This window comes from Nuphar pumila, chromosome 13 (genome assembly GCF_984573655.1).
Source record: "Nuphar pumila chromosome 13, dmNupPumi1.hap1.1, whole genome shotgun sequence".
NCBI lineage: Eukaryota > Viridiplantae > Streptophyta > Magnoliopsida > Nymphaeales > Nymphaeaceae > Nuphar > Nuphar pumila.
In genome coordinates, this window is record NC_143261.1 from 16,050,257 (window position 1) to 16,074,995 (window position 24,739).

At 41.6% G+C, this 24,739-nt stretch overlaps 1 protein-coding gene across 1 annotated transcript; it reads right to left on the reverse strand.

Moving 5' to 3' along the window:
- Positions 1–21,846: 21,846 nt before the first annotated feature.
- LOC149817911 (uncharacterized) lies at positions 21,847–24,312 on the reverse strand. Its single transcript, XM_089986113.1, has 2 exons — positions 23,661–24,312; positions 21,847–22,355 (listed from the first exon to the last, which is right to left on the reverse strand). The coding sequence occupies exons 1-2, from the start codon at positions 24,310–24,312 to the stop codon at positions 22,048–22,050; spliced, it is 960 nt and encodes a 319-aa protein (XP_089842239.1). The 3' UTR covers positions 21,847–22,047.
- Positions 24,313–24,739: the final 427 nt, after the last annotated feature.

The following is a 24,739-nucleotide window of genomic DNA, read 5'->3' on the forward strand; positions in this document are numbered from 1 at the left end:
TAAATTTTATAAGGCACAAAAAATCCTTTTATCAATAATTTTCCTCAAATTCTTCAGAAAATATTTTCTCAAATTGCATTCATGCATGATCTAGGTTTAGATTGCATCATAGGGCCATACGCCCATCCTTTTGATTAATTCAAGAGTTCAAATCTCAAAAAAATCAAATTTCTTAAAATCATCTGGATTTTCTCCAGAAATCGAGTTTCCTAAAACATCAGGATTTCCTTTTCTTTAGAAATTGAATTTCTCAAAATAGTTTCCCTTTTCAAAAGTATTTTCTAAGTTTAATTCACGATTTTCCAAGCTTCAATATTTTCCAATTTCAAAGTTCAAATTCAGAGAAATTGACTTTCTCAGAGTCACTTGGATTTTCTTCAAAATCGATTTTTCAGAATAGCTTCTCCTTTCCAAATATTTTTCAAGCCTAGCTCACAATTATCAAGATATTCCTCTTTAAGTATTCCCAAGAATTCGAAGCATACATCATGTTCTCAATCTGCACTTTTCTAAAGTTCATAGCACATGCCTGATTCTTCGTGCATTTAGGAAATAGAACAACGATTTAGACAAGTTGAGCAAAGCACATGATTGATCCTTGGTTTGATTACCCCTGGTTATAGCGTCACGAATAGTTGGACCTCATACTGACAAGCGAGTCTCATTTCTCAGAATTTTTTTGCATTTTAAAACGAAGGCGAGTTATTTTTAAAACTTTTTCAAAAGGTTAGTTTGACTTGTAAAAGTAAAATTTTGCGATGATAACACACTCTCACATTTTTCTTATCTTTTTCCTACTTTCAAATGTGCCCTAAAGTCTATGAAATTGATAAAGGTTTGCTTTAGGGCTGTGTTTTGGAGTTGGGGAGCTTGCCTTTGAAATTCATGCTTGTCTGCTTTATGTCTCTTGTTTGACCCTCAAAATTGCTAGGAAACAGCAAAGCAGCCCTTTAAAGACCATTTTTGCTATTCTTCCAATGGAAGAAAAAAGTGGGAAATATATGGCATCCTAAAAGCAAATCAGGACATTAGAAAAACTAGCAAGCCTCTTGTCATGTGGATCCAAAAAAAAAATCACCCCTTAAAAGAGGAAACCTACCAAGCCTACGAGGCTCTGACTACTTGTGAATAGGGGCATCAATGGGTCGGGTTTACCCGGACCTAACCCATACCAAACCCTATAGGGTCCGGGTATGGTGATAAATAAGACCCGATTAAGACCCGGGTCAGATATGAAGGTTCGATTAATACATGGAGCCAGGTATAGTTTGTGAAATTTTATACCAGACTCAGGTCAGACCTGAGTTCTGATTAAGACCTGCAATTTTCAATTTAAAAATGATCCAAAAAAATATTATTTTATCAGGTATGGCTCGGGTTTGGTTCATATAGTTCTTATCAGGTCTGGGTATGGTTTCTCTTATAATAGGACAGATTAGACTCCGGTCTAGAGCCAATACCATACCAGAAAATTGGCGCCAGGTCTGGTTTCACCTGGGTCTAAACCAAACCTGACCTGTTTCTTGTCATGGTGCACGAACTGAGTATACTCCATGGTGGGTAAGGAGGACCTGGGGTTTTATACCAATAAGCTTGCGAGTGCATGAGGTGAATTTTCCCAGTTATTCAAAAAAAAGAAAGGTATATATTGGGGATGGGATCTAAACTAATGGTTGAATGCTTATCATTGCACCAGTTGCTAATGCATGTGCAAAGGTATATAATGAAAACCATTGATCCATAATGATTTTAATGGTCACTGTATCTTAGTGAAATTAAATCATGTTTCTTGATGAAATGTACAGCTTCTAGTGGAATGAGGATTTTTTTTTTCTTATTTTAGAAGCTAATTTTAGGGTTGCAAACGGTTCGGGCTTGGAATGGAGATTTTGCAAATTTTGGTTGTTCCGTATTCGAACAGATCGGAGTCTCCAGTGTCTTTTCTGATCCGAAATCCAAACCGTTTACAACCCTAGCTAATGGCACAGATTGTGATGCTAAACTTAAAATCGATCCACTAAACAAACTAGGAGTGCTGTGAATTAGGATTGCTATCTGCTTAAAATGTTGGAATCATGTTGAACTTGCTAGCCCAACTGAGGAATCACTGCAAACTAGGGTTCCAAAATGAAGGCATTGATGTCCAAGCACACAAGGGTGGAGTCTCACTTTAGCCAAATGCAACTTAATTGTAAGAGCTAGCAGCTAGCATTTTATAAAGGCACATGCTGAGCCTGATCAAGTGCCCTACAAGATCTAGGGCACACAAACTCATCATTTTGTACCCTCCAAAGGACTTGGAAGTCCTTACCCACATCCACCCAAAGGATGTCCAAAGCAATGTTGTCAGTATCTGTATCGACACTGAATCGTTGGGCCACCGATTAAGCTGTATCGGCCACCGATACCGATACTCAACTAAATTCGGCCCAAAAATAATAAAAATTTATCATGTGTCAATCCTAACATGACACGTGTTAAAACAATTATTAAACTAATATAAAATTGGTATTTTTTACATTTATTAAAAAATAACCGATTCAGGCATGCAGCTTATCGAAATTCTGCCCATACGATGTGATATCAAGCCGATACGCACCGATACTGATAACATTGGACTAAAGGGAAAGCATTAACAAATATAGCAAAATATTCATGTGCCTTGCTTTAGCATGCGCATTATGTTGTCATATCAGAAAAATTTTTGGACAGATCATACGTACTCTTTTTTTGGTCAAATAACTCCAATCAATACATGCCACCAAAAAAAGCTCCATGGCTAATGTGTGAAAGAAAGATTATAACAATAAAATAATTCCACATGCATGATATGCTCATCTATATTGTATGGCATATTTTTGCTACTTAAACCAAATGAGACTTGTGATCAGTATTCCCACGGGTTATATAGTAAGGCCATGTTTAATAACCTCCCATGAGATTTGAAATCTCATGCAAATGAGAGAAGGAATCCCATTGATACAGCTAAACAAACATTAGAAAATGAGCAGTGTGAAACGACTTTAGTTTCAGAAATCACAATGAGACTCTTGAGATTCTGATTCATATTACTCCAAATCAAATTTGATTTGGAGTCACAAGTGGCCACAAACCAAATGTAGCATTTATTATTGGAAAGCCTCTTCCATCTGAAATAGCTACTTTGAAGGGAAAGTGCTTCTCCACAAGAAGAGGTATGAAAACATTTTGACGAGAAAGCTGTTTATTTTTTGCATTTATTATGTGGGTTAACTATATATTTATCATAGACATGTTTGTTTCACTATTAGTAGGAAAAAAGAACACCCTCTAGTTTGAGTTATGTATTTAAACTCAGTACATGAACACTTAATTTACTTTAAATTAGTTTTTTTTCTGATAACCAAAAGAAACTATCATTATAGCTCGGAGGACTATTTATTTTCTAATTTATATCATGTTTTATATCATGATGTTGATTATGAAACTGTGTGATCTGAAAAATGATCCAACAATCTTAGAGAGTATTTGAAGCATGTCGACTTATTCTGCTTTTGTACTAAAAGTGGACATGCCCGGTATACTAGAAAAGTTTGTCGGTCAGAATTTCAAGCGTTGGCAGCAACACATAAAAATCTAGTTCACTACGATAGGGTTGTTATCAGTTCTGAAACTCGACTGCCCTTTGGTTTCTGATACTGACCTTGATTCTGCTGCGATCAGTGCGGCTGTAGAGTGGAAAGAGAAGAACAGTATATGTCATGATTGCATACTATTGGCTCTGTCCAACACATTGTTCGACGTATATTGTTCCTCGTCTACCACTGCTAAAGCCCTTTGGGACCAACTTGACAAAAAGTATAATACCGAAGACCAAGGTCTTGAAAAGTACTTGGTTGCCAAGTTTCTGAAATATCAGATGGTTGAGGGCAAGTCGGTCACTGAGCAAACACACGAGTTTATGTTATTGCTCCACAGTTTGGCTGAGGCTGATATGAAACTTCCTGAGAAGTTTCAAGTAATGACCATCGTGGAGAAATTTCCTAAGTCTTGGGTAGACTTTAGTATGTCTCTCAAGTTGTTCCCTTGCGACTTACAGTGTACAGTTGCGCTTAGAGTCTGTTTTGCTTTTATTGAGTCTGATGTAAGCTGCCCGGTTCAGGTGAATCAATACCCCGAAGGGGCAGCCCGTATACTTGAACTGTAATAGCCTACGGGCAAAATTGTGAATGAAGTAAATGCGTTGAGCTTTCTTTTGTTCACCCTCATTGTGATTGCTTCTTGTGATTGCAATTTCTCTCCCTCTATTCTCTCTTGCTCTCTTGCACTCTGATTACAAGCTTCCGCGACCGGCAAGCGAGCTGACGAGTAGGCTTGCGGCGGTGAGGAAGGACTGTCTCGCTGCGCTGGCCCATTGAAGGAAATAGGCTTGTGACAAGTGGTACCAGAGCTCGTTCTCGTGTTGGGGAAGGGACTCCGGAGTCGGTGTCGACAGACACACCGACAGGCTGCGATTTGTGAGCAAGACATCGTGGCGCCTTATCAAAACTTGCGCAACACCAAAGGCAAGGCAGTTGCTGAAGCTGAGGAGATGGGTTCACTTCGGGGCCAAGAAGAGTTGGCTGCAACTGTTAACAAGCTGGTGGAAGAGGTGACTTCGCATGATGAAGCAATTTCACGTGCATGTGAATCATTCAATGGACTGAATGATGTGGTGGCGAGCCTGCAAGAGCAGGTAACCTTATTAATGGGGCAGGTCACTTTGTTGACGACTACAGTGGCCAACTTGCAGACTGAAGTAGGGGAGCTTCAGTTGAAGAACCGTACGTTGCAGCGGACGGTGACCCTAAATGGCAGAAATGGTGAAAGACCATCAAGGATTGATGTACCAAGACCCGCAAAATTCAATGGTTCTCGCGACGGCAAGGCCATTGAGAACTTCTTGTTCCAAGTAGAAGACTACTTGGATATCCAGAATGTGACCCTTGAAGATCTGAGGATCAAGGCTGCAACGACCTTACTTGATGGGGATGCTATCGCTTGGTGGAGGCGGAAGCGCAATGACATGGAGAGGGGTCAATGTGTGATAGACACCTTTGATGACTTCAAAATGGAGTTGCGCAACTACTTCATGCTAAGAAATGCGCAAAGGCAAGCCTATCAGATGGTTCGTGAGCTCAAACATACTGGTTCGTTGCAAGACTATGTCAGAACGTTCTAGAAGCTTATGGTGGAGATACCTAACATGCCAGAAGACGACATGCTCAACTGGTTCATTGTGGGACTTCAGCCATGGGCACAGTCTGAAGTGGAAAGGAGCAACCCATGTATTTTGAAAGATGCATATGTGGCGGCTGAGCGCTTAGTTGACACTCAGCGCAAGTCTTTCACCCCATCAACCAAAGTTGGGAAGAAGCCTGACCACGGAGGCAAGAAGGATGAGCAGCGCAATGATAAAAATGAGGCGTCGACACGCCATTAATTCGAAAAGAAACAAAACTTCACAAAGCATAACAACAGCAACAAGGGTGCGATTGTGACATGTTGGTTCTACGGCGATAGACATATCGTCAGGCAGTGCCCAAAGCGCCTTGTAAAGGACGACGGGCAAGCCAATGCTGCACGAGAAGAATGCAGTGATACTGAATGCAGTGACACTGAGACCATGCAACCAAGGATGGGGGTCATGCGATCAATTAACGCAGCTAGAAGTTGCGCAGCTAAGAACATGCAGGTCAGTAAGGAACTTATGTACGTAGAAGTCATTATGAATGGAAAATCTACTTCAATAATGGTAGACTCGGGGGCCACACACAACTTTGTCTCGCGGGAAGAGGCAGAGCGGTTGGGCTTGAAAACTGGGCCAAAGCAAAGGACTATCAAAATAGTAAACTCTGAGGCCAAGTCCATCATTGGTGAAGCAAGAGATGTGGCTACTCAAGTGGGGAGTTGGGTCGGCAAAGCCAACTTCTCTGTGGTGCCCCTGGACGATTTCAAGGTGATTCTGGGCATGGAGTTTCTGCGAAGCCAGAATGTTATAATGCTGCCAAAGTTTAACACGTTGACGATCATGGGGTCAGACCTGTCACACACAGTGCAGTGCCTTACGCAGAAAGGCAAGTCTTCCGTGTTATCGTCAATGCAACTGAAGAAGGGTGTCAAACATGGGGAGCAGACATTCTTAGTTGCAGTGCATGCAGATGAAGGGAAGGTAGAAGCAGCAGTGTCGCCGACCCTAGCCCCACTATTGGAGGAGTTTCGGGGGGTGATGCCCCCGGAATTGCCAAAGCGTCTTCCGCCAAGACGCGAGGTCGACCACAAGATTGAGTTGACCCCGGTTGCGAAGCCTCCTGCAATGGTTCTATACCATATGGGGCCAGCTAAGCTGAAGGAGTTGCGCAGGCAGCTAGACGAGATGTTGGGCGCAGGCATTGCTTGTCCATCAAAAGCCCCATTTGGTGTCCCGGTCCTTTTCCAGATGAAACATGATGGCTCTAAATGGTTATGTGTGGATTATCGTGCCTTGAACAAGGTCACGGTGAAGAACAAGTACTCATTGCCATTGATAGCGAACTTGTTCGATCAGTTAGGCAGTGCCTGTATCTTTTTCAAGCTAGATCTGCGATCGGGTTACTGGCAGGTGAGGATTGCCAAAGGTGATGAGCCGAAAACAACTTGCATCACCCGCTATGGTGCTTACGAATTTCTAGTAATGTCATTCAGGTTGACAAATGCTCCAGCCACGTTCACGACTTTAATGAACCAGATCTTCTGCCCTTACTTAGACAAGTTTGTGGTAGTCTACCTGAATGATATCGTGATCTACAACAGCAACATGGAGGAACATGTCGAGCACTTGCGAACAGTGTTTCAGGTGCTGAAGGAGAATGACCTCTGTGTCAAACGAGAGAAGTGTCTCTTCGGGCAAGAGGAGATCAACTTCCTTGGCCACGTTGTGGGGCATGGTGTGCTGCGTATGGATGGGCAGAAGATAAGGGCCATCCAGAAATGGGTTTCGCCAAGCAAAGTGCCAGAATTGCGGTAATTCTTCGGTTTGGCAAACTATTATCGGCGTTTCATCGAAGGTTATTCCCTCATTGTTGCGCCCCTCACAGATTTGTTAAAGAAGAATCGGGTATGGCTCTGGACAGGAGCGTGCTAAGATGCCTTCGATGGCTTGAAGAAAGCCTTAGTGAGGGAGCCAGTGTTGTGACTGCCTGATCATTCGAGACCCTTTGAAGTCTACACTGATGCCTCAGACTTTGCCATTGGCGGAATTATTATGCAAGATGGTCATCCGATAGCATATGAGAGTCGCAAGCTGAAGGATGCAGAGAGGCGTTACATAGTGCACGAACGTGAGATGACCGCCATTGTGTATTGCCTCAGGACCTGGCGGCACTACCTTTTGGGTGCCGAGTTCGTCGTCAAGACGGACAATGTGGCCACGAGCTATTTTCAGACACAAAAGAAGTTCACGCCTAAACAAGCTCGATGGCAGATGTTTTTGGCTGAGTTCGACTTTGCCTTGGAGTACAAGGTTGGAAAGACCAATGTTGTGGCGAATGCCCTGAGCCGTAGGGCTGAACTGGCAGTTGCGCGCGCGGAGTCTTCTGAAGTGCATTTGGAGGGTGCATTGTTGAGCCGCATCCGCGAGGGTACACAGCAGGATCTGACCGCACAACACTTTGTTTCTCTGGCGCAGACAGGGAAGACTCGGCGATTTTGGCTACAGGGTGGCCTCCTCGTAACAAAAGAGGGACGCATCTTTGTACCACGGTGGGAAAGCCTTCGCCCAGAGCTACTCAAGGAGTGCCATGATACACTATGGGTCGGTCATCTGGTCAGGAGCGGACCTTAGCACTCCTTGAGCGCGGCTACTATTGGCCGCAGATGAGAGACGATGTTGAGGGGTATGTGCGGACATGCCTCATCTGCCAGCAAGATAAGGGGACAAACCAGAAGGTTGTCGGTCTCCTTGAGCCTCTACCAATTCCAGAACGTCCTTGGGATAGCATGTCCATGGACTTTATTGTTAGTCTGCCGAAGGTAGAGGGCCTCAGTTTTATTTTGGTTGTGGTGGATTGTTTCTCAAAGTATGCCACCTTTATCCCAGCTTCCAAGGAGTGCCCTGCAGAGTTGTTCGTAAAGCATGTGGTGAAGCACTGGGGCATACCAAAGAGCATTGTGAGTGATTGCAATGCTCGCTTCATGGGCAAGTTCTGGTGTGAAGTATTTTGGATACTTGGCTCTGAGTTGTTGTTTTCAACAAGCTTTCATCCGCAGACAGAGCGTATCAACGGGATACTGAAGCAGTACCTTAGGTACTTTGTTAGTGCGAATCAGAAAAATTGGGTGAAGCTCCTTGATGTGGCACGGTTTTGTTATAATCTGCAGAAGAGCGAGTCTTCAGGCCACAATCCGTTCAAGATAGCCACGGGGCAGCAGCCACTGACCCCGCACACTCTTGCCACACAAGAAAAGGGAAGGCCATCATTCGCCTATCAGTTTGTTCGCGACTGGCACGAGCAAAATGAGTTGGCAAAAGCATTCTTACACAAAGCGGCAAAGAGAATGAAGAAGTGAGCGGACAAACACCGTCGGCCCGCAGGGTTCCAAGTTGGGGACCAAGTGTTGGTGAAGTTATATCCTGGTCGCACAGGCATCTTCCGCGGGCGGCACCGCGGACTACTCAGAAAGTATGAGGGACCCTTCACCATCACAAAGAAGGTGGGCAAGCTGGCATACAAGCTGGAGTTGCCCCCAGACTTCAAGGTGCACCCGGTGTTCTACGTGTGCAACCTCAAGCAGTTCCATCCATATGATGGAGACCTGGAACGCAGTGTGCCACAACACGCTCCCATCATGTAGAGGGCCCCGGCAGCACAATGGGCCGAGAAGCACCTCAGTCATATCCTTCGCCACAAGGTCAACTACTTGGGACAAGCGAAGAAATACTTGGTGCAGTGGGAGGAAACAGCGAAACCAACGTGGGAGCCTGCATTTCGAATAAACAGTCGTTACCTAGCTGAAGTCAGGGCTTACCACGAAACAGATGGCGCTGAGGACGGCGCATGATTTGAAGGGGGGAGCATGTTCCCTTGCGACTTACAGTGTACAGTTGCGCTTAGAGTCTGTTTTGCTTTTGTTGAGTCTGATGTAAGCTGCCCGGTTCAGATGAATCAATACCCCGAAGGGGCAGCCCGTATACTTGAACTGTAATAGCTTGCGGGCAAAATTGTGAATGAAGTAAATGTGTTAAGCTTTCTTTTGTTCACCCTCGTTGTGATTGCTTCTTGTGATTGCAATTTCTCTCCCTCTATTCTCTCTTGCTCTCTTGCACTCTGATTATAAGCTTCCGCAACCGGCAAGCAAGCTGACGAGTAGGCTTGCGGCGGTGAGGAAGGACCGTCGCGCCGCGCTGGCCCATTGAAGGAAATAGGCTCGTGACACAAGCATCGTAGAGGAAAAATCTCCCTAGATGATCTCATGGTAGCCATAGCCATTGAAGAAGAGCATAGGAGTCAAAAACAGGTCATGATGCCAACTGAACAACCTAAAGTAAACGTGATGACCGGATTTTTTAAGGGCAAGGTACAAAAATCAAAATCTGCAATGAAAAACCAGTTTAAACCTAAGGCCAAAATCCAGAAAAAGGCAAAGAACAAATTGTGTTGGAACTGTGGGCAGGTTGGGCACTGGGCTAAGGAATGTCCTTCCAAGAAAGTTAAAGCTCATGGGGCCACAGATGGAACGCCTCAAGTCAATATGGTGGCTGAGGTCGTTGGGACTAGTACTGGGTATGTTTCTGTTAACCCGCAAATCTATCATGTTTATGAGCCAAATGAGTGGTTGGTTGACACTGGGGCTAATGTGCACGTTTGTGCTAATAAGTCTGTCTTTGTCTCATACCAGGCTGTTGCAGGCAGATCCGTGACTATGGGCAACTCAACGGCTGTAAAAGTGTTAGGGATTGGACGCATGAATCTTAAGTTTCCTTCAGAACGAGTTCTATCTTTACACAGAGTGCACCATGTGCTTGTAGTTAGAAGGAATATTCCCAGTGGTTCATGCCTAGTTAGAGAGGGTTATGAATTTAACTAAAAATGTAATAAAATTGTTATTTTACATTCTAGAACATTTATTGGTAAGGGGTATTTAGATGATGGTTTTGTTTAAACTTAGTGTTGAACATGTTTGCAGTAATGAATTAGAAAATGATGTTTCTTTTGATTCATTGTCTAATGTTGCATATAACATAGAATCATCTGATTTGTGGCATAATAGATTAGGTCATGTGAATTTTAATTTTGTGAAATGCATGATGAACTTGAAAATGATTCTTGGGCATTCCATTGATAAAACAAAAAAATGTGAAATTTGTATGCAAGCAAAACAATGTAGGAAACCATTCCATATGATTGTTAGAGATTCTGAAATATTGGATCTGGTGCACACAGATATCTGTGAGTTTAATGGAGTGTTAACCAGAAATCATAAAAAGTATTTTATCACTTTTATAGATGATGACACTAAATACTGTTATGTGTATCTACTAAAATCAAAAGATGAAGCTTTTGATAAGTTTCTTATTTTTAAGAATGACGTAGAAACACAAACTGATAGAAAACTTATAAAATTGAGGTCTGATAAAGGGAGAGAATATACCTCTAATAAACTCGATAAATATTGTAAATCTGTTGGCATAGTTCATGAGTTTACTACTCCATATTCTCCTCAATCTAATGGGATTGCAAAAAGGAAGAATAGAACCCTAACTAACATGATAAATGTTCTACTTAGGAGTTCTGGATTACCTACACCTATATGTAGGGGGATACTCTGAATACAACTTGTCATATTCTGAATAGAGTTCCTCAAAAGCATAAGGACAGTATCCCTTTTGAACTCTGGAGAAAAAGGAAATCTAGCTTGAAATACCTTAAAGTGTGGGGGTGCCTTGCTAAGGTACTTGTACCAGAGCACAACAGGAAGAAGTTGGGTCCTAAAACCATAGATGTTGTCTTTTGAGGTTATATAGAGAACAATTATGCCTACAAGTTATTAGTAATTAAGTCTGAGATATCTGACATAGATGTAAACTCTATTGTTGAGCTTCGAGAAACTACATTCTTTGATAATGTATTTCCCATGAAAGTTGGTGTACCTTAAAATCTTTCTTCTTTAGATATACCTTCAACTTCTGGTTTCATTCCCGAACATATGGAAAGGATGACAGATGTGGGAGTAGAACCATCTTATTCCCATCCTAGACCCATCGAGTCTGAGGAAGTGGCTGAACCTAGAAGGAGCAAGAGACCATGAATTACCAAGGATTTGGGAAGTGATTTTATCACTTACCTTATCGAGGATGATTCTCCCACTTTTCGAGATGCTATGGTTTCACCTGAAGCAAGGCATTATAAAGAAGCCATAAAGAGTGAAATGGACTTCATTGTCTCTAATGACACTTGGGAACCGGTTGACCTCCCTCATGGTAGTTCCACTATTGGGTGCAAATAGATCTTTAAGAAAAAGTTGAAACCCGATGGATCCATTGACAAGTATAAGGCAAGACTGGTTGCCAAGGGGTTCAAACAAAATGAGAGAATAGATTACTTTGACACCTATTTTCCGGTTACTCGGATGACCACAATTAGGGTGTTTATTGCACTGGTTTCCATTTATGATCTTTCAGTTCATCAAATGTACGTGAAGACAACTTTTTTGCATGGCATTCTTAAAGAAGAGATCTATATGGATCAACCTGAGGGTTATATGGCTTCTGGTAATGAAGATAAAGTTTGTAGACTTGTTAAGTCATTATATGGACTAAAACAAGCCTCTAAACAATGGCATGAGAAGTTTGATAATATTATTTTATCATTTGACTTTGTTGTCAATGAATCTGATAAGTGTGTTTATTGCAAAGTTAAAAGTGATGGTTATATTATTTTATGCATGTATGTAGATGATATTTTATTGTTTGGTTCTAATATGTGAATTGTGAATGAGACAAAGTCATTTCTTAGTAGTAAATTTGATATGAAGGATATGGGTGTTGCAAATGTGATCTTAGGCTTAACGCTGACTCGTTCAGCTGAGGGGATAGTCATTTTTCAATCTCACTTTGTTGAGAAAGTACTTGAGAAATTTGGCTATAACCAAGGGAGATTTGTAGCAACTCCATATGACCCTTCTATTCCTCTTCATAAGAATATGACTGGTGTCCCTATGTCTCAATTAAGGTATTCTTAGATTATTGGAAGTTTGATGTATCTTGCAAATTGCACGAGACCGGATATTTTGTTCTCCATGACAAAACTAAGTAGATACGCAAGTTGTCCAAATCGCCCTCATTGGAAGGCATTGGACAGGGTACTTAGGTACTTGAAAGAAACCATTTTCTTGAGTTTGCATTACAAGAGATTCCCTGCAGTTCTTGAGGGATATAGTGATGCAAGCTGGATAGCCATGAACTCTGAGAGTTATGGTGTGACAGGTTATGTTTTTACCTTGGGTGGCAATGCAGTCGCCTGGAGATCAGTAAAGCAGGTCATCTTGTCTAGGTCTATTTTTGAGGCTGAACTTTGTGCTTTAGATATCACAGGATTGGAAGTTGAATGCTCAAAGGGACTTCTTGAGGAACTTTCTTTAATGAGCAAACTAATTCCTACAATATTTGTGCATTGTGACAATATGACCACTATTACAAAGATTAAAAGCACAAAATATAACCAAAAGCAGAGGAGACACATCGAAGTGAGTATAAAATTTGTAAGGGAACTAGTGTCTCAGTTAGTGGTTGTTGTGGACTATGTTGGATCCAAAGAGAACACAGCTGATTCATTAACGAAAGGACTAGATAAGTCATTAGTCCTGAAATCCAGAGAGGGGATGGGACTGAAACCCATCATTTGTTCATCTACAGTAGCAACCCAACCTATCTGAGTGGAGATCCCACAAAGTAGGTTCAATGTGGTAATAACAAGTTGTAGGGTAAACTGGATAGCACCTTATTTATGAGATATTATGTATCTGTGTCTGTTTCTTTGATTACTCTGGAAAGGTGTTGTAGCTGCAAGTTAAGGAAGAGTTAAAACTCTAAATGGGTTGAAAGCCTTCTAGGCGAGATGTTAGCAGTGCATATCTAGAGATTTGGGTTATTTCTAAAGTCACTCATGAACCAGGATTCGGGCGCATGATCTTTAACGTGTCGCTCCTAAAGATTGCAATCAGAACCTTTATCGTGTTGTTGCTAATGGAAACTCCTACACCAAATGTTCAAGTTCAAAATGTCAGTTCACTTCGTTCCTATGGGGGTAAAGTTAGTTAACTAAGGTAGTGGTTCAAACCAGAAGGTACCATTACTGAAAGCATGATATGTCCTGCTGCAGATTATCTCATCTTGCATTTTGGTTTTCTCCTGTTTTTATTCTTTGAATTTGTGGGGGAATATTGGATGTAAGAAGAGGAGGTGAGAGAATTCAAATATGAAAACGTGGGTTGTTTTTCTTTTAGAAAAAAGTTGGACTTGATGATGTGGAATAGTTCTATATTGAAGAGGTTTGAGTTTGTTGTAGGCTTTATAACCTACATGTAAACTCTTACACTTGTTCCAAAGAACAAGGGGTTGGAATGACTACCACACACACACGTGCACGCTCGCACGCCATGTCGGGCCGGGCTCGAGCTCGGGTTCGGGTAATTGGCCCTTTAGGGCCATATCCAATCAAGACCAATGTATCTTTTTGCCCCAATTTTCTGTTTTTCCTTGGATTATATAAAGAAAAAGATTCATGCCTTTTGGAACTGGTGACCCTTGGCAGAATCACACCCATTCAGAACTGGTGACCTTTTGCAGGGTCACACTTGTTCAAATCTGGTAACTCTTTGCAATGAGTCATGTCTATTCGAAATGGGCAAATCTTCAAGAGTCATGTCTTTTCAAACAGATCTCTCCCACGTCTATAAAAACGTAGTTAGAGAGGTTCCAAAGGGACGAATGTACTCTCTCTCTCTCTCTTGCTTCGTTAAAACTAGGAAGTTGTAGTTCCTAAGGTTGTTTTCGAATGGTGATCTACCATCGGCTTGCACCGATCCACATCACTGAGGCTATTGTATCTTGGGGGAAGGATGTCGGACCCTGTTTGCACTGTATGTGGGGGTGAATCTTCTCTAAGGGGAGTACTTTCGTACGCCTTAGCCTAGTACAAAATCTAAGCATGTTTCTGTTGTTTTTATTGTGTTATATGAAATTGTTTCATGATTTTCTTTTGTTTGGATTTTGGTATGATTCGGAAACCGACATGTTTGCTCCATGTTCTTGTTTCGATCGACTGTTAATCATGATTTTCATATTGTTGTATTTCTTGATTTATATCATGTTTTATATCATGATGTTGATTGTGAAACTGTGTGATCTGAAAAATGATTCAACATCAACCTTTTGTGGTATACATTAGTTCTTAAAGAAAAAAGCAACTGGGTTGTAGAGGGTTGGTACACATGAAGGATCACCAGCCACCCCCTATCATAATACCAACTAGGTGAACGCCAAAATGTTTAGTTTTCATGAACTTCACCATGCAATCATGCTAACCAAGAGAAAAAAAAAACTATGCATGAGCGCGCGCACACACACCGAATGAAACCCATATTATACAATTTGCATGCAACAATTTTCTATTTGAGAATGGGTATGACTAAAGATGCACATGAGTCAAATCCAAGATGGAGGTTTTGCAATTTTTGGCTGTTTTGAATCCGACTGAATTTGATGCCCTCATGCATTTAGCTGCTCCTAATCCGACCCATTTGCATCCCTAGGTATAGCTGAGTTCCACACAACACCAATGGGCCCGAACTTGGTTAGTGTGTCATGCAGATCCACCGTTTTAGTTACAAACCAGGATGCCTGCAGATGTTTTAGATCACATCCCAAACTCTAGGGTAATTAGAGATCATTGTTCAATAATATAAAGGGTATTAGTGTATTTCTGATTTAAAAAAAGGTCTAATCAAGGAAAAGAGAAAATTTGGACACAAATTTTAGAATATTAGCAAAAACTTTTTAATCATTTGAGAAAGATGCTTTATCTTCGATATCTTATCGATTATTCATTTTGACTAGGACGGCTCATTGGTGATTGGTGCAGTCTTTCTTTTCTACTAGGTCAGGTACCGTGGCATCCCCATCATAAATATAATCTCTCTCTCTCACTATATATATATAAAGTAATGGGTCCGTGCTAAACCAATTTGATGTTAAAACCGCATGTTAAATGGATTTTTTGGGCTTTTTTTATTTTATCTTTAAAGTCTGACTGTACTAATCTATGTACTCGATTTTATAAAGAGAAGCATTTGATTCCAACACATTGGTAGGTTTTTATAAAATTCAAAAAATCAACAGTCCAAAATCTTTGTAAATTTTTGAGGCTCCAAACATCATTTTTTTCATCGAGAACACATGATCCATGCATGGATTCTTAGCAAATTAACCATGCCCAGTCTATTTATGAGGCCTAAACCTCATAAAAAGCACCCAAGAAGCTCAAAAAACCCATTTTGCATGCAAACCCATATGGTGATTTTCAAGCTTACTAGGACCTTTTAATCATTTGAGAAAGATGCTTTATCTTTGATATCTTTTTTATTATTCATTTTGACTAGGACGGCTCATTGGTGATTGGTGCAGTTTATGTACTAGGTCAGGTCTGAGACAGGGTACCATGGCACCCCCATCAGAAATATAAAATCTCTCTCTCTCTCTCTCTCTCTATATATATATATATATATATATATATATATATATATATATATATATATATATATATATATAAATGATGATTTTCAAGCTTAGCCACAAAAATGATTGGTTGATGATTAATTTTATTTAACTTATTTTTATACTAAACTACTAAATTCTCCCTCAGTCTTTTCTATTATCCTTCTTTTGCTCGTGAGATCATGACCTGCCGCAGACAACTTGAAGCATGGTCTGGCCAAAACACCTAGTACTAGCCTTTTTATATTATGTCACAGGGACAGTTCATTCTGGCCATCACTTCTGATGATATGGATTATGGGTCGAATCCGCTGTGATACGATGACACAACTTTGATACGCATGAAAATTATTTAAAAATTTTAAATAGTGTATAATATTTAAAAAAACTTCTTATTAATTAAAAATTAAAAGAATTCATGTCCTATTTTTGAAAGAAAAAAAAATGTACATTATAGCAAACTTAATCAGTTCAAATTTTATGGCAAAAAATCCCCGTAAGATGTGAGTGGTCTTGTCTTGAATCAAAGACCACAAGACACATCTTGGGCTTATCGCGCATAATCCATCGTTTATCTTAGAGATGTAGGGCAGTCAAATCGGGTTCGTGTGCGTTTATGGCAGCTTAGTAGCATGGTCCTCCTATTGATGTGCATGACAGTCTCGCTCCATATGCAAATCTGCCAGCGTTTGGGCTCTAAGTTTATAAGATGTGCTCTATATTGGCATAATTATCAATCATGTTAGAAACTATAAAATAAAATAGAATGGCTCTAGGAATGGAAGGGTTGGTTGGTCCTTAAATATTTTTTTTTTGGTAGTGCAAGAGAACCATCAGCCAATCACATATTGGCTGGCTCTAGGGGTGGCAATTTCTGACACGACCCGCCAACCCGCCTCTTAGGCGGGTTCGGGTTGGGCTTAAGCCAACCGGTTTAATAAACGGGTCGACCCGCGTAACCCGTTTATTAAACAGGTCGGGTTCGGGTTGGGGGTATGCCAACCCGCCCACCCGGCTGACCCGTTTAATAAACGGGTTAGGCGGGTGGGTCAACCCGCCAACCCGTCTGCCTGGCCCGTCAACCCGCCAACCCGACCCGCCAACCTGCCTACCTGCCAACCCGATCCGTCAACCCGCGAACCTGAAAACCCGTTTACCTGACCCAACCCATTTATTAAATGGGTTGGCGGGTCGTGTCGGGTTACCCGTTTATTAAACGGGTCGGTTCGTGTTTGCCACAGCCGACCCGTTTAATAAACGGGTCGGGTTCGGGTTGAGGTATGCTGACACGCCAACCCGACCCGATTGCCACCCCTAGCTGGCTCTGGTTAATAAAACTCTTGGGGTACTCCTTGCTCATCTGTGTGGGTGGAAAGTTTTGGCTTCAGGAGATGGAAGGAGTCTTCAGGATCTTTGATGTACATGACTTTTTTTTGGATCTTACCGACTTGTAAATGATGCATTGTTTAAGGAGATCAGATTTAGAGGAGTCGATCATTCTATGAGAGAAGTTCAGAGCCACTTTTCTGAAAACTTATTTCCTTGACTTTGCTAGGGTTTATAAGAATGGCTCAAGAATTTTTGACCTTGTGACAAAAGAAGCTACTCATAGGTTTCGAACTTGTGACGTCCCATCAAATTGGAGACATTCACATGTCGTCCCTACAAAATAAGTGGTTGGTCTGTCCTTACAGAATTACTAGACTACTACGGTTGGACCTGGTTTTGGATTCAGTTAGTATATATCTTTTTAATTGTTACTAGAATAAGAAATAAGTGTGAGAATTGAGAAGACATGTATGAATCGGAAAGTAAAAAAATAAGAGCGAGGCAAGTGTGACCAAGTTAATTATCCAGCTCTTCTTGAGTGTCCAAGTTTGTTTTATTTTTTAATATAAATTTGGACTGTGTTGAGAAAGGTCCAATTTTTTATTAAAAAAAAAAAAAACTTTCTATCGTTCAAATGTTTTTCACAAAGTTTTGTACGTGTGAAGGAAGCGCATGTTCTGAATGAGCTTTCACAATTCTCAAAAGCTTTTCACTTTGGCCATTTTACATTCTGGCCTAGAACGATATCATTTTACACAAATTCCAATCTCAATAGGTCCGAGCTCAATCAAGTTCGCTCAACACTCGACAAACCAAATCTATGCACTCAAGAACACGATAGATTAGGAGGTGTTTGATTCGCGGAGAGGGGGATGGCAAGGACATAGTGTTCTGTCTTATCCTGTCCTTGGACAGTCCTGGAAAAAATATGTATTTCTTTTTTAAAGATGTTCCATGGAAGAGGACAGAACAGCGTGGGACAGCAAAACAGTATCTGTAGGAGGCAATGTCCCACCCATCCTCGCGTCCCGCATTTGCATGGGTGCGCAGCAGAATAAAATGCCCCGTTAAAGATTACCCATTTATGTCTGAGATTCCCCTGACAAGGATTGGACCCACCAGACCTTCAAGCACCCATATACTGCCATACATTTTGGACTAGGTCCACCACCAGACCCAATAATTGAGCAAATCCACATCACAATTTACGTCCAGCTACGCTTGGGTATCCTACGACCAGATCTTATGAGCTTATGTCACGTGGAAAGTAGATCCAGATCCATACCCCAAATCGAGTCTTAATCAAGTCAAAATCCAGTTTACCGCCCATGAGCTAAATGGATCAGAAGAATCCGGATCCATATCCTCCCTATACCATAGTTCAACTGTCTTCAAGCCACCGACATAGGTCAAGACTCAAGACAGGCAAACCAAATGGGCGCGAACTGACCCAGATCGGGCCACCACCCTGCGTCCTACTTTCACGTGACCATAAGAACACGTAGTAAAAGGCGAAGGAATAGTTTGCTCTGTGCTCACCACGCGACTGCGTACGGGGGCTCCGGTTGTCTGACAGGAGCAGTTAGTGCACATCACCTTGTGTTGGTACGTTTCAAGATCGAATCCCAATGGTATAACAGGTAGGGGGTCAGCCTAACCCCAGCTTTCTCTGTCGAAAAAAAGAACACGTAGTATGTGATCAAGGAGGGCAGTTTGGTCCTGGTGAAGGTCCAGCGGCCTTTAAGTCATGGATAAGCTCGATTCAAACCACGGTCAAAGGGATTTGACCAAGTTTTGACTGACCCAATTTGCAGGTGCATCAGAGTGGGGGACACTGCCCCATGGCGTCAGCTCTGAAGCCGTAGTACTCTGAAATCATACTCCAACAACAAACAAAAGAAGCCCATGTCTCTCTCTCTCTCTCTCTCTCTCTCTCTCTCTCTCTCTATCTATATATATATATATATAGCCAAACTACCCAAGATGCCCCCCATCAAGGGCACCTTTGACCTAGCCAAGATGCCTACAAAATTTCATTGTCTTGCATCTCACATATTCATTACTTTTTTTCTTACATTCACTGATGCCCACCAATATTTTCTCATGTTTAGGACATTGTGGGAAAACACTACTTGTTTTCTTTCACGCCCATACTCTTCTTATCTTTTTTCCTACTTTCAAACGTGCCCTAAAGCCTATAAAATTGCCAAAGGTTTGCTTTCGGGCTGTGTTTTGGAGTTGGGGAGCTTGCCTTCGAAATTCCAGCTTGTGTGCTTTATGTCTCCCGCTTCGCCCTCAAAATTGCTAGGAAACATCAAAGCATTCTTTTAAAGACCATTTTTGCAATTCCTCCAATAAAAGAAAAAAGTGAGAAATATATGGCATCACGAAAGCAAATCAAGATATTAAAAAAACTATCAAGCCTCTTGTCATGTCACTAACTACAAGTAATAACAGTTTTACTGACGCTATTTTAGTGTCACTAAAAGCATGCCGTGCGAGTGGTGCATGCAAAGCTCCAGTAGGTTCGCCGGTAAAGATAGCAATCGGTAAAACTTTTAGGGCGTGTCTCTTGTCATGGTGCAACAGGGGATTGCACTCCATGCTGGGTAAGGAGGACCTGTGGTTTTATATCAATGAGCTTGAAAGTGCATGAGGTGGATTTTCCCAGTTATTCAAAAAAAGAAAGGTATATATTGGGATGGGATCTAAACTAATGGTTGAATGCTTATTATTGCACCAGTTGCTAATGCATGCGCAAAGGTATATAATGAAAACCATTGATCCATAATGATTTTAATGGTCACGTCATCTTACTGAAGTCATGTTTCTTCATGAAACATAGCTTATAGTTGAAGGAGGACTTTTTTTTCTTATTTTAGAAGCTAATTTTAGGGTTGCAAATGGTTCGAACATGGGATGGTGATTTTGCAAAATTTGGCTGTTCCTTACCCGAACAGAATCGACTCTCCCGTGTATTTTCTGATCCGAAATCCGAACCATTTATAACCCTAGTTAATGGAAAAGATTGGGATGCTAAACTTAAAATCGATCCAATAAACAAACTAGATGGAGTGGTGTGCATTAGGATCGCTAACTGCTTAAAATGTTGGAATCATATTGAACTTGCTAGGCCAACTGAGGAATCACTGCAAACTAGGGTTCCAAAATGAAGGCATTGATGCCCAAGCACACAAGGGTTGAGTCTCACTTTAGCCAAATGCAACTTAATTTTAAGAACTAGCAGCTAGCACTTTATAAAGGCACAGGCTGAGCCTGATGATCAAGTGCATGCCCTACAAGATCTAGAGGACACACAAACTGGTCATTTTCTACCCTCCAAAGGACTTGGAAGTCCTTTACCCACACCCATCTAAGGATGTCTCAAAGGAAAGCATTAACAAATATAGCAAAATATTCATGTGCCTTTCTTTAGCATGGGCATTATGAAGATAGGGGCATGCTTGTTATTTTAGAAAAATCTTTTGACAGCTCATACGTACTCTTTTCTTGGTCAAATAACTCCAATCAATACATGCCACCAAAAAAAGTTCCACGGTGAACGTGTGAAGACAAAGTTGATAACAATAAAATAATTTCACATATATAATATGCTCATCTAATTTGTATGGCATATTTTGCTAATTAAACCTGAGGAGACTTGTGATCAATATTCCCTAGGGTTCTATAGTAAGGGCATGTTTAATAACCTCCCATGAGATTCGATTCTCATGCAAACGAGAGAATGAATTTTATTGGGACAGCTAAACAAACATTAGAAAATGAGTAAACGACTTTCGTTTGAGAAATCACAAGGAGTCTTGCAATTCTGATTCATATTACTCCAAATCAAATTTGATTTGGAGTCACAAGTGGCCACAACCAAATGTAGCATTTGTTAAACTCCCACTCTAGGAAAGCCACTTCCATTTGAAAGAGACACTTTGAAGGAAAAGTGATTCCCCACAAAGGAGGTATTAAATCATTTTGACAGGAAAACTGTTTTTTTTTCATTTATTATGTGGGTTCCACCATATATTTCTCATAGACCTTTGTTTCACTATTCGTAGGAAAAAAGACTTTCTTACCAAATAGAGCCTCTTTCATAAGAAAGAGCATGAAATAAACACCAGCTTTTGAGTTATATATTGAAACTCCACTAGGTACATGAACACCTAATTTATTCCAATGCTTTTTTTTTTAGTGCTTTTTTCTGATAACAGAAAAAAAACTACCATTATAGCTTGGACGACTGCCTATGGGCACACGTTTTGGGGTATCCCCTGAATAAAACTCTATGAGGGATCTCCTTTTTTTCATCAAGAATAAGTTCTCTTTTGCTTCGAACCGTGCAGCAAGGGACACAAACCCCGAGCATCGAACTCATGACGTCCTTCAACCTGAAGCTGGCCCACTGGCCACCGGTGTGCAGAACAGCAGAAGAGGCCACAAGGGCAATTTACTCCAATACTCTTGAAATAAAACACTTGCACAGAACAAAATGGCTAAAAGGAAAGATTTTAAAAAGCCAAATAAAAAAGTAAAAAAGAAAGACCCCAGTTTTGCTTTCCGTTGAATTTGTGTAGATAATCATTTACAAACACGTAAAAGGGAGAACATCAAACCCTAGAAACAAAAGCAACAATGTACAACAATCTTCCCACACACAAAATTTGCATCAAAGTCTTCACAAAGCATAATAAAATAGAAAAGGAGCAAAATATAAGAAAAGATTTTTTTTCTTCTAATTTTTTCAATCCTCTCGAAAGAATAAAAAAACTTTCAGTGATAATAATACATACATGATACAACTGAAAGCCTTGCAGTAAGAGATCATAATTCAATGACTACATGACCCCAAAAGGTTAACAAAAAAAAAAAAATTCTTACAGTCAGCAACTAATAATACTCAGACTATAACAACAAGACCCATGATGATAACAATAATCTTATTCATCGACCACTGTTCCTTCCGGGGCCGCGGAGTGAATTGCACTAGAAAGATTATTAACGGCTGAGATTAGCCCAGCGAATCCCTGTCTGTTCATCTCCGTCCTACTCTCTTCCATGAGCAGCTTCTTCTCCTCCATATCAAGAAACGCTCTGTGCCTATTATCCTTCTTCTCTTCGCAAGCAAGCAAGGTTTGGGACAAGACTGATGTGCTATGAAGAATGCTCGAACCCAGACTTCTCACTCTCCTTCTCTTCGCGTCGGAGCTCCCTTCCGTGTCCGACGAATCATCGGTCGTCTCCTCCGCTAATATTTCCAAAGCAATAAAAGACAATGTTTTAATCATAATAAACGAAAGAATATCGATGAATGAAAAGCATTAGAAAAAACCATTGACAAAGTGGATTTGCCGTAGCGATCCATAAGATTCAACCTCTTATTGTCATAGATTAGTTCTTCTAAAAAATGCAACTGGCTGTAGAGGGTTGGTACACATGAAGGATCACCACCCACCCTGTCATAATCCCAAGTTGGTGGACTCCCACTATGGAAAAAATGTTTAGTTTCCATGAACTTGGTTACATTTCACCGTGCAATCACGCTAACCCTAACACGAGGCAATAAAATATAGCTTATTGTGAAGCGTTTGAGGAAGAGAATATATTGATCCCTGGTCAATGAAGATCTTCTTTAGCATAAAGAAGGATCGTGATTTGCATTGATTCATGGGAGAGACCAACCATAATCATGATACCAATTTTCCAGAAAGAATACGAGATTCTCCCATCGAGAGATCATGATCTAAATGGGTTAGAACTCGTTGGAAGTCGAAAATTCCTTCTTATGAATCATGATAACTGAACCAACGTTAAAGATCATGATCTTTTCTTCAAAAGAATATGATACATATGATGATAAGAATGGCTCGAAAGTAAGATACGAGATCGTTGTCGTTAACTTCGATGCATTACATTATCATCGCAACAGTCTTCAAATCGATAAAGAATTTTTAATCAAGAAGAGAACGCGACGTTGTCATTTCGAAAATGAGTAGGGATATTAATGGTATTTAATTCTGCTCCTGCAATTTCCTGGTTTAACAGGTTAGCTAAAAGAATGGTGCTGATAAATGACGGAGTCACGGAAACATCCCTCATAAACACGTAATCGACCCCGGCCGAATGCATCACTGTGGGCAATTAGTAGGGGCATAAAAGGTATTTAAGAATGACCATCTTGGAAGGAAGTAGCGTCGGTGGTGGGCCTGGTGGCGGAGGGCAGTGGTCAGGCTGGCTCCTTTCAGTTAAAATGACCCAAATACCCCTTCGTTGTAGAAGCTCTTGCCTTCGAAAAAAGATAGGAATAAATAATCAACAAGTTACGTCAAAAAATTCAAGTCAATTACGGAGGACCTTGCACGTCAGTGGAGGGAAAAAGAGTGGATAAAACCGTCAATACAGAAATTCGTCGGTGGTGGCGCCACCATTCACGGCGGACGCTCCCGTCATTTCGAAATCAGACAGTCGTCAGAACTGGACACGTTCGTCATTTCATAAATTCTATAGGTAAAAATTGTCCTTTGCCAAACCTTGCACAGAGAGAGAGAGAGACCTGAGATGAGTGGCTGTGGAAGCGGATGTGGGGGAGGCGGAGGAGGAGGTGGTGGTGGTGGAGGTGGCGGAGGAAGAGCGACACCACCATCATAAGCACCCACCTGGTGGGGGTCGTCGGGGTCGGAGGAGGGTGGCGCCAGCAACCTCGGCGGGCATCTCCTGTTGACGACCTCATGGAGGGCCTCGAACACATCGGAGGCGAGATTGGAGGGGAGGTTCCTCTCCTTCCTCTCGTGCTTCTCCATCTGCCAGTAGGATGGGCGGCCGGCAATCGGACGGCTCTCGTACTCCCGCACCTTCTTGTAGTCCCTCAGGAGGTTGTCCCACTTGTCGTTGCACTGGTTCTGACTGCGCATACAGCCGTTGCTCCAGCAGTAGTTCTCGACCCACTTCCACCGGAGCTCCGCCGTCTTGCTCCTCTCCCTGTCCCCGCCCTTCATCCGCCGGTCGTCGTCCATCTTCTTCGCCGTTATCAGGATCATCGTCTCGTGGAGGGTCCAGTTCCCCTTCCGATACTCGCGGGTTCCGGTCGATGATGACGGGGCGGATGTGGCGGTGGTGGTAGTTCCGCCGCCTCCTCCGCCCATTGACGACGCCCGCGGTGGGTCATCCGCCGGAACTATCGCCGTTTTCGCGATCGGGTCGCTCATCCCTCTACCCTCTCTCTCTCTCTCTCTCTCTCTCTCTCTGGGAGAAGATTTTTGACGGTGGGGATCGAACGGCGTTCGTTCTTTAAGCGCTCGGTTTTTATTTATTTATTTATTTATTATTATTATTATTTTGTCTTGCTTTAATGTAACTTCGTTTCGTATTATTAAGAATTAGCGTTCCTGCTTATCGAAGGAATTTCGGGTGCTGAAAGACTTTTTTAGCCTGGGATTTTTACAAATTCGCGTCTGTGTTCCTGATTTTTTTTTAATGGACCATCTCTTCCCGGATCTGAAGCTTGAAGGTCCATTAAGACGGATCGAATTGTAAACCTGTTCCATGGATCGTTTTAGTCAAGGTCCAATTCACCCTTACAAATTTTAATAATGGTGCTTAAGTCAACAATCACGTTTTTGTGCCATTTGACAT

Coding starts and splice junctions, on each gene's coding strand:
- LOC149817911 (XM_089986113.1), bottom strand. CDS start 24,312: ATGAGCGACCCGATCGCGAAAACGGCGATAGTTCCGGCGGATGACCCA. Junction 22,356..23,660: donor TCCACAGCCACTCATCTCAG/GTCTCTCTCTCT, acceptor TGGAAATATTAG/CGGAGGAGACGACCGATGAT.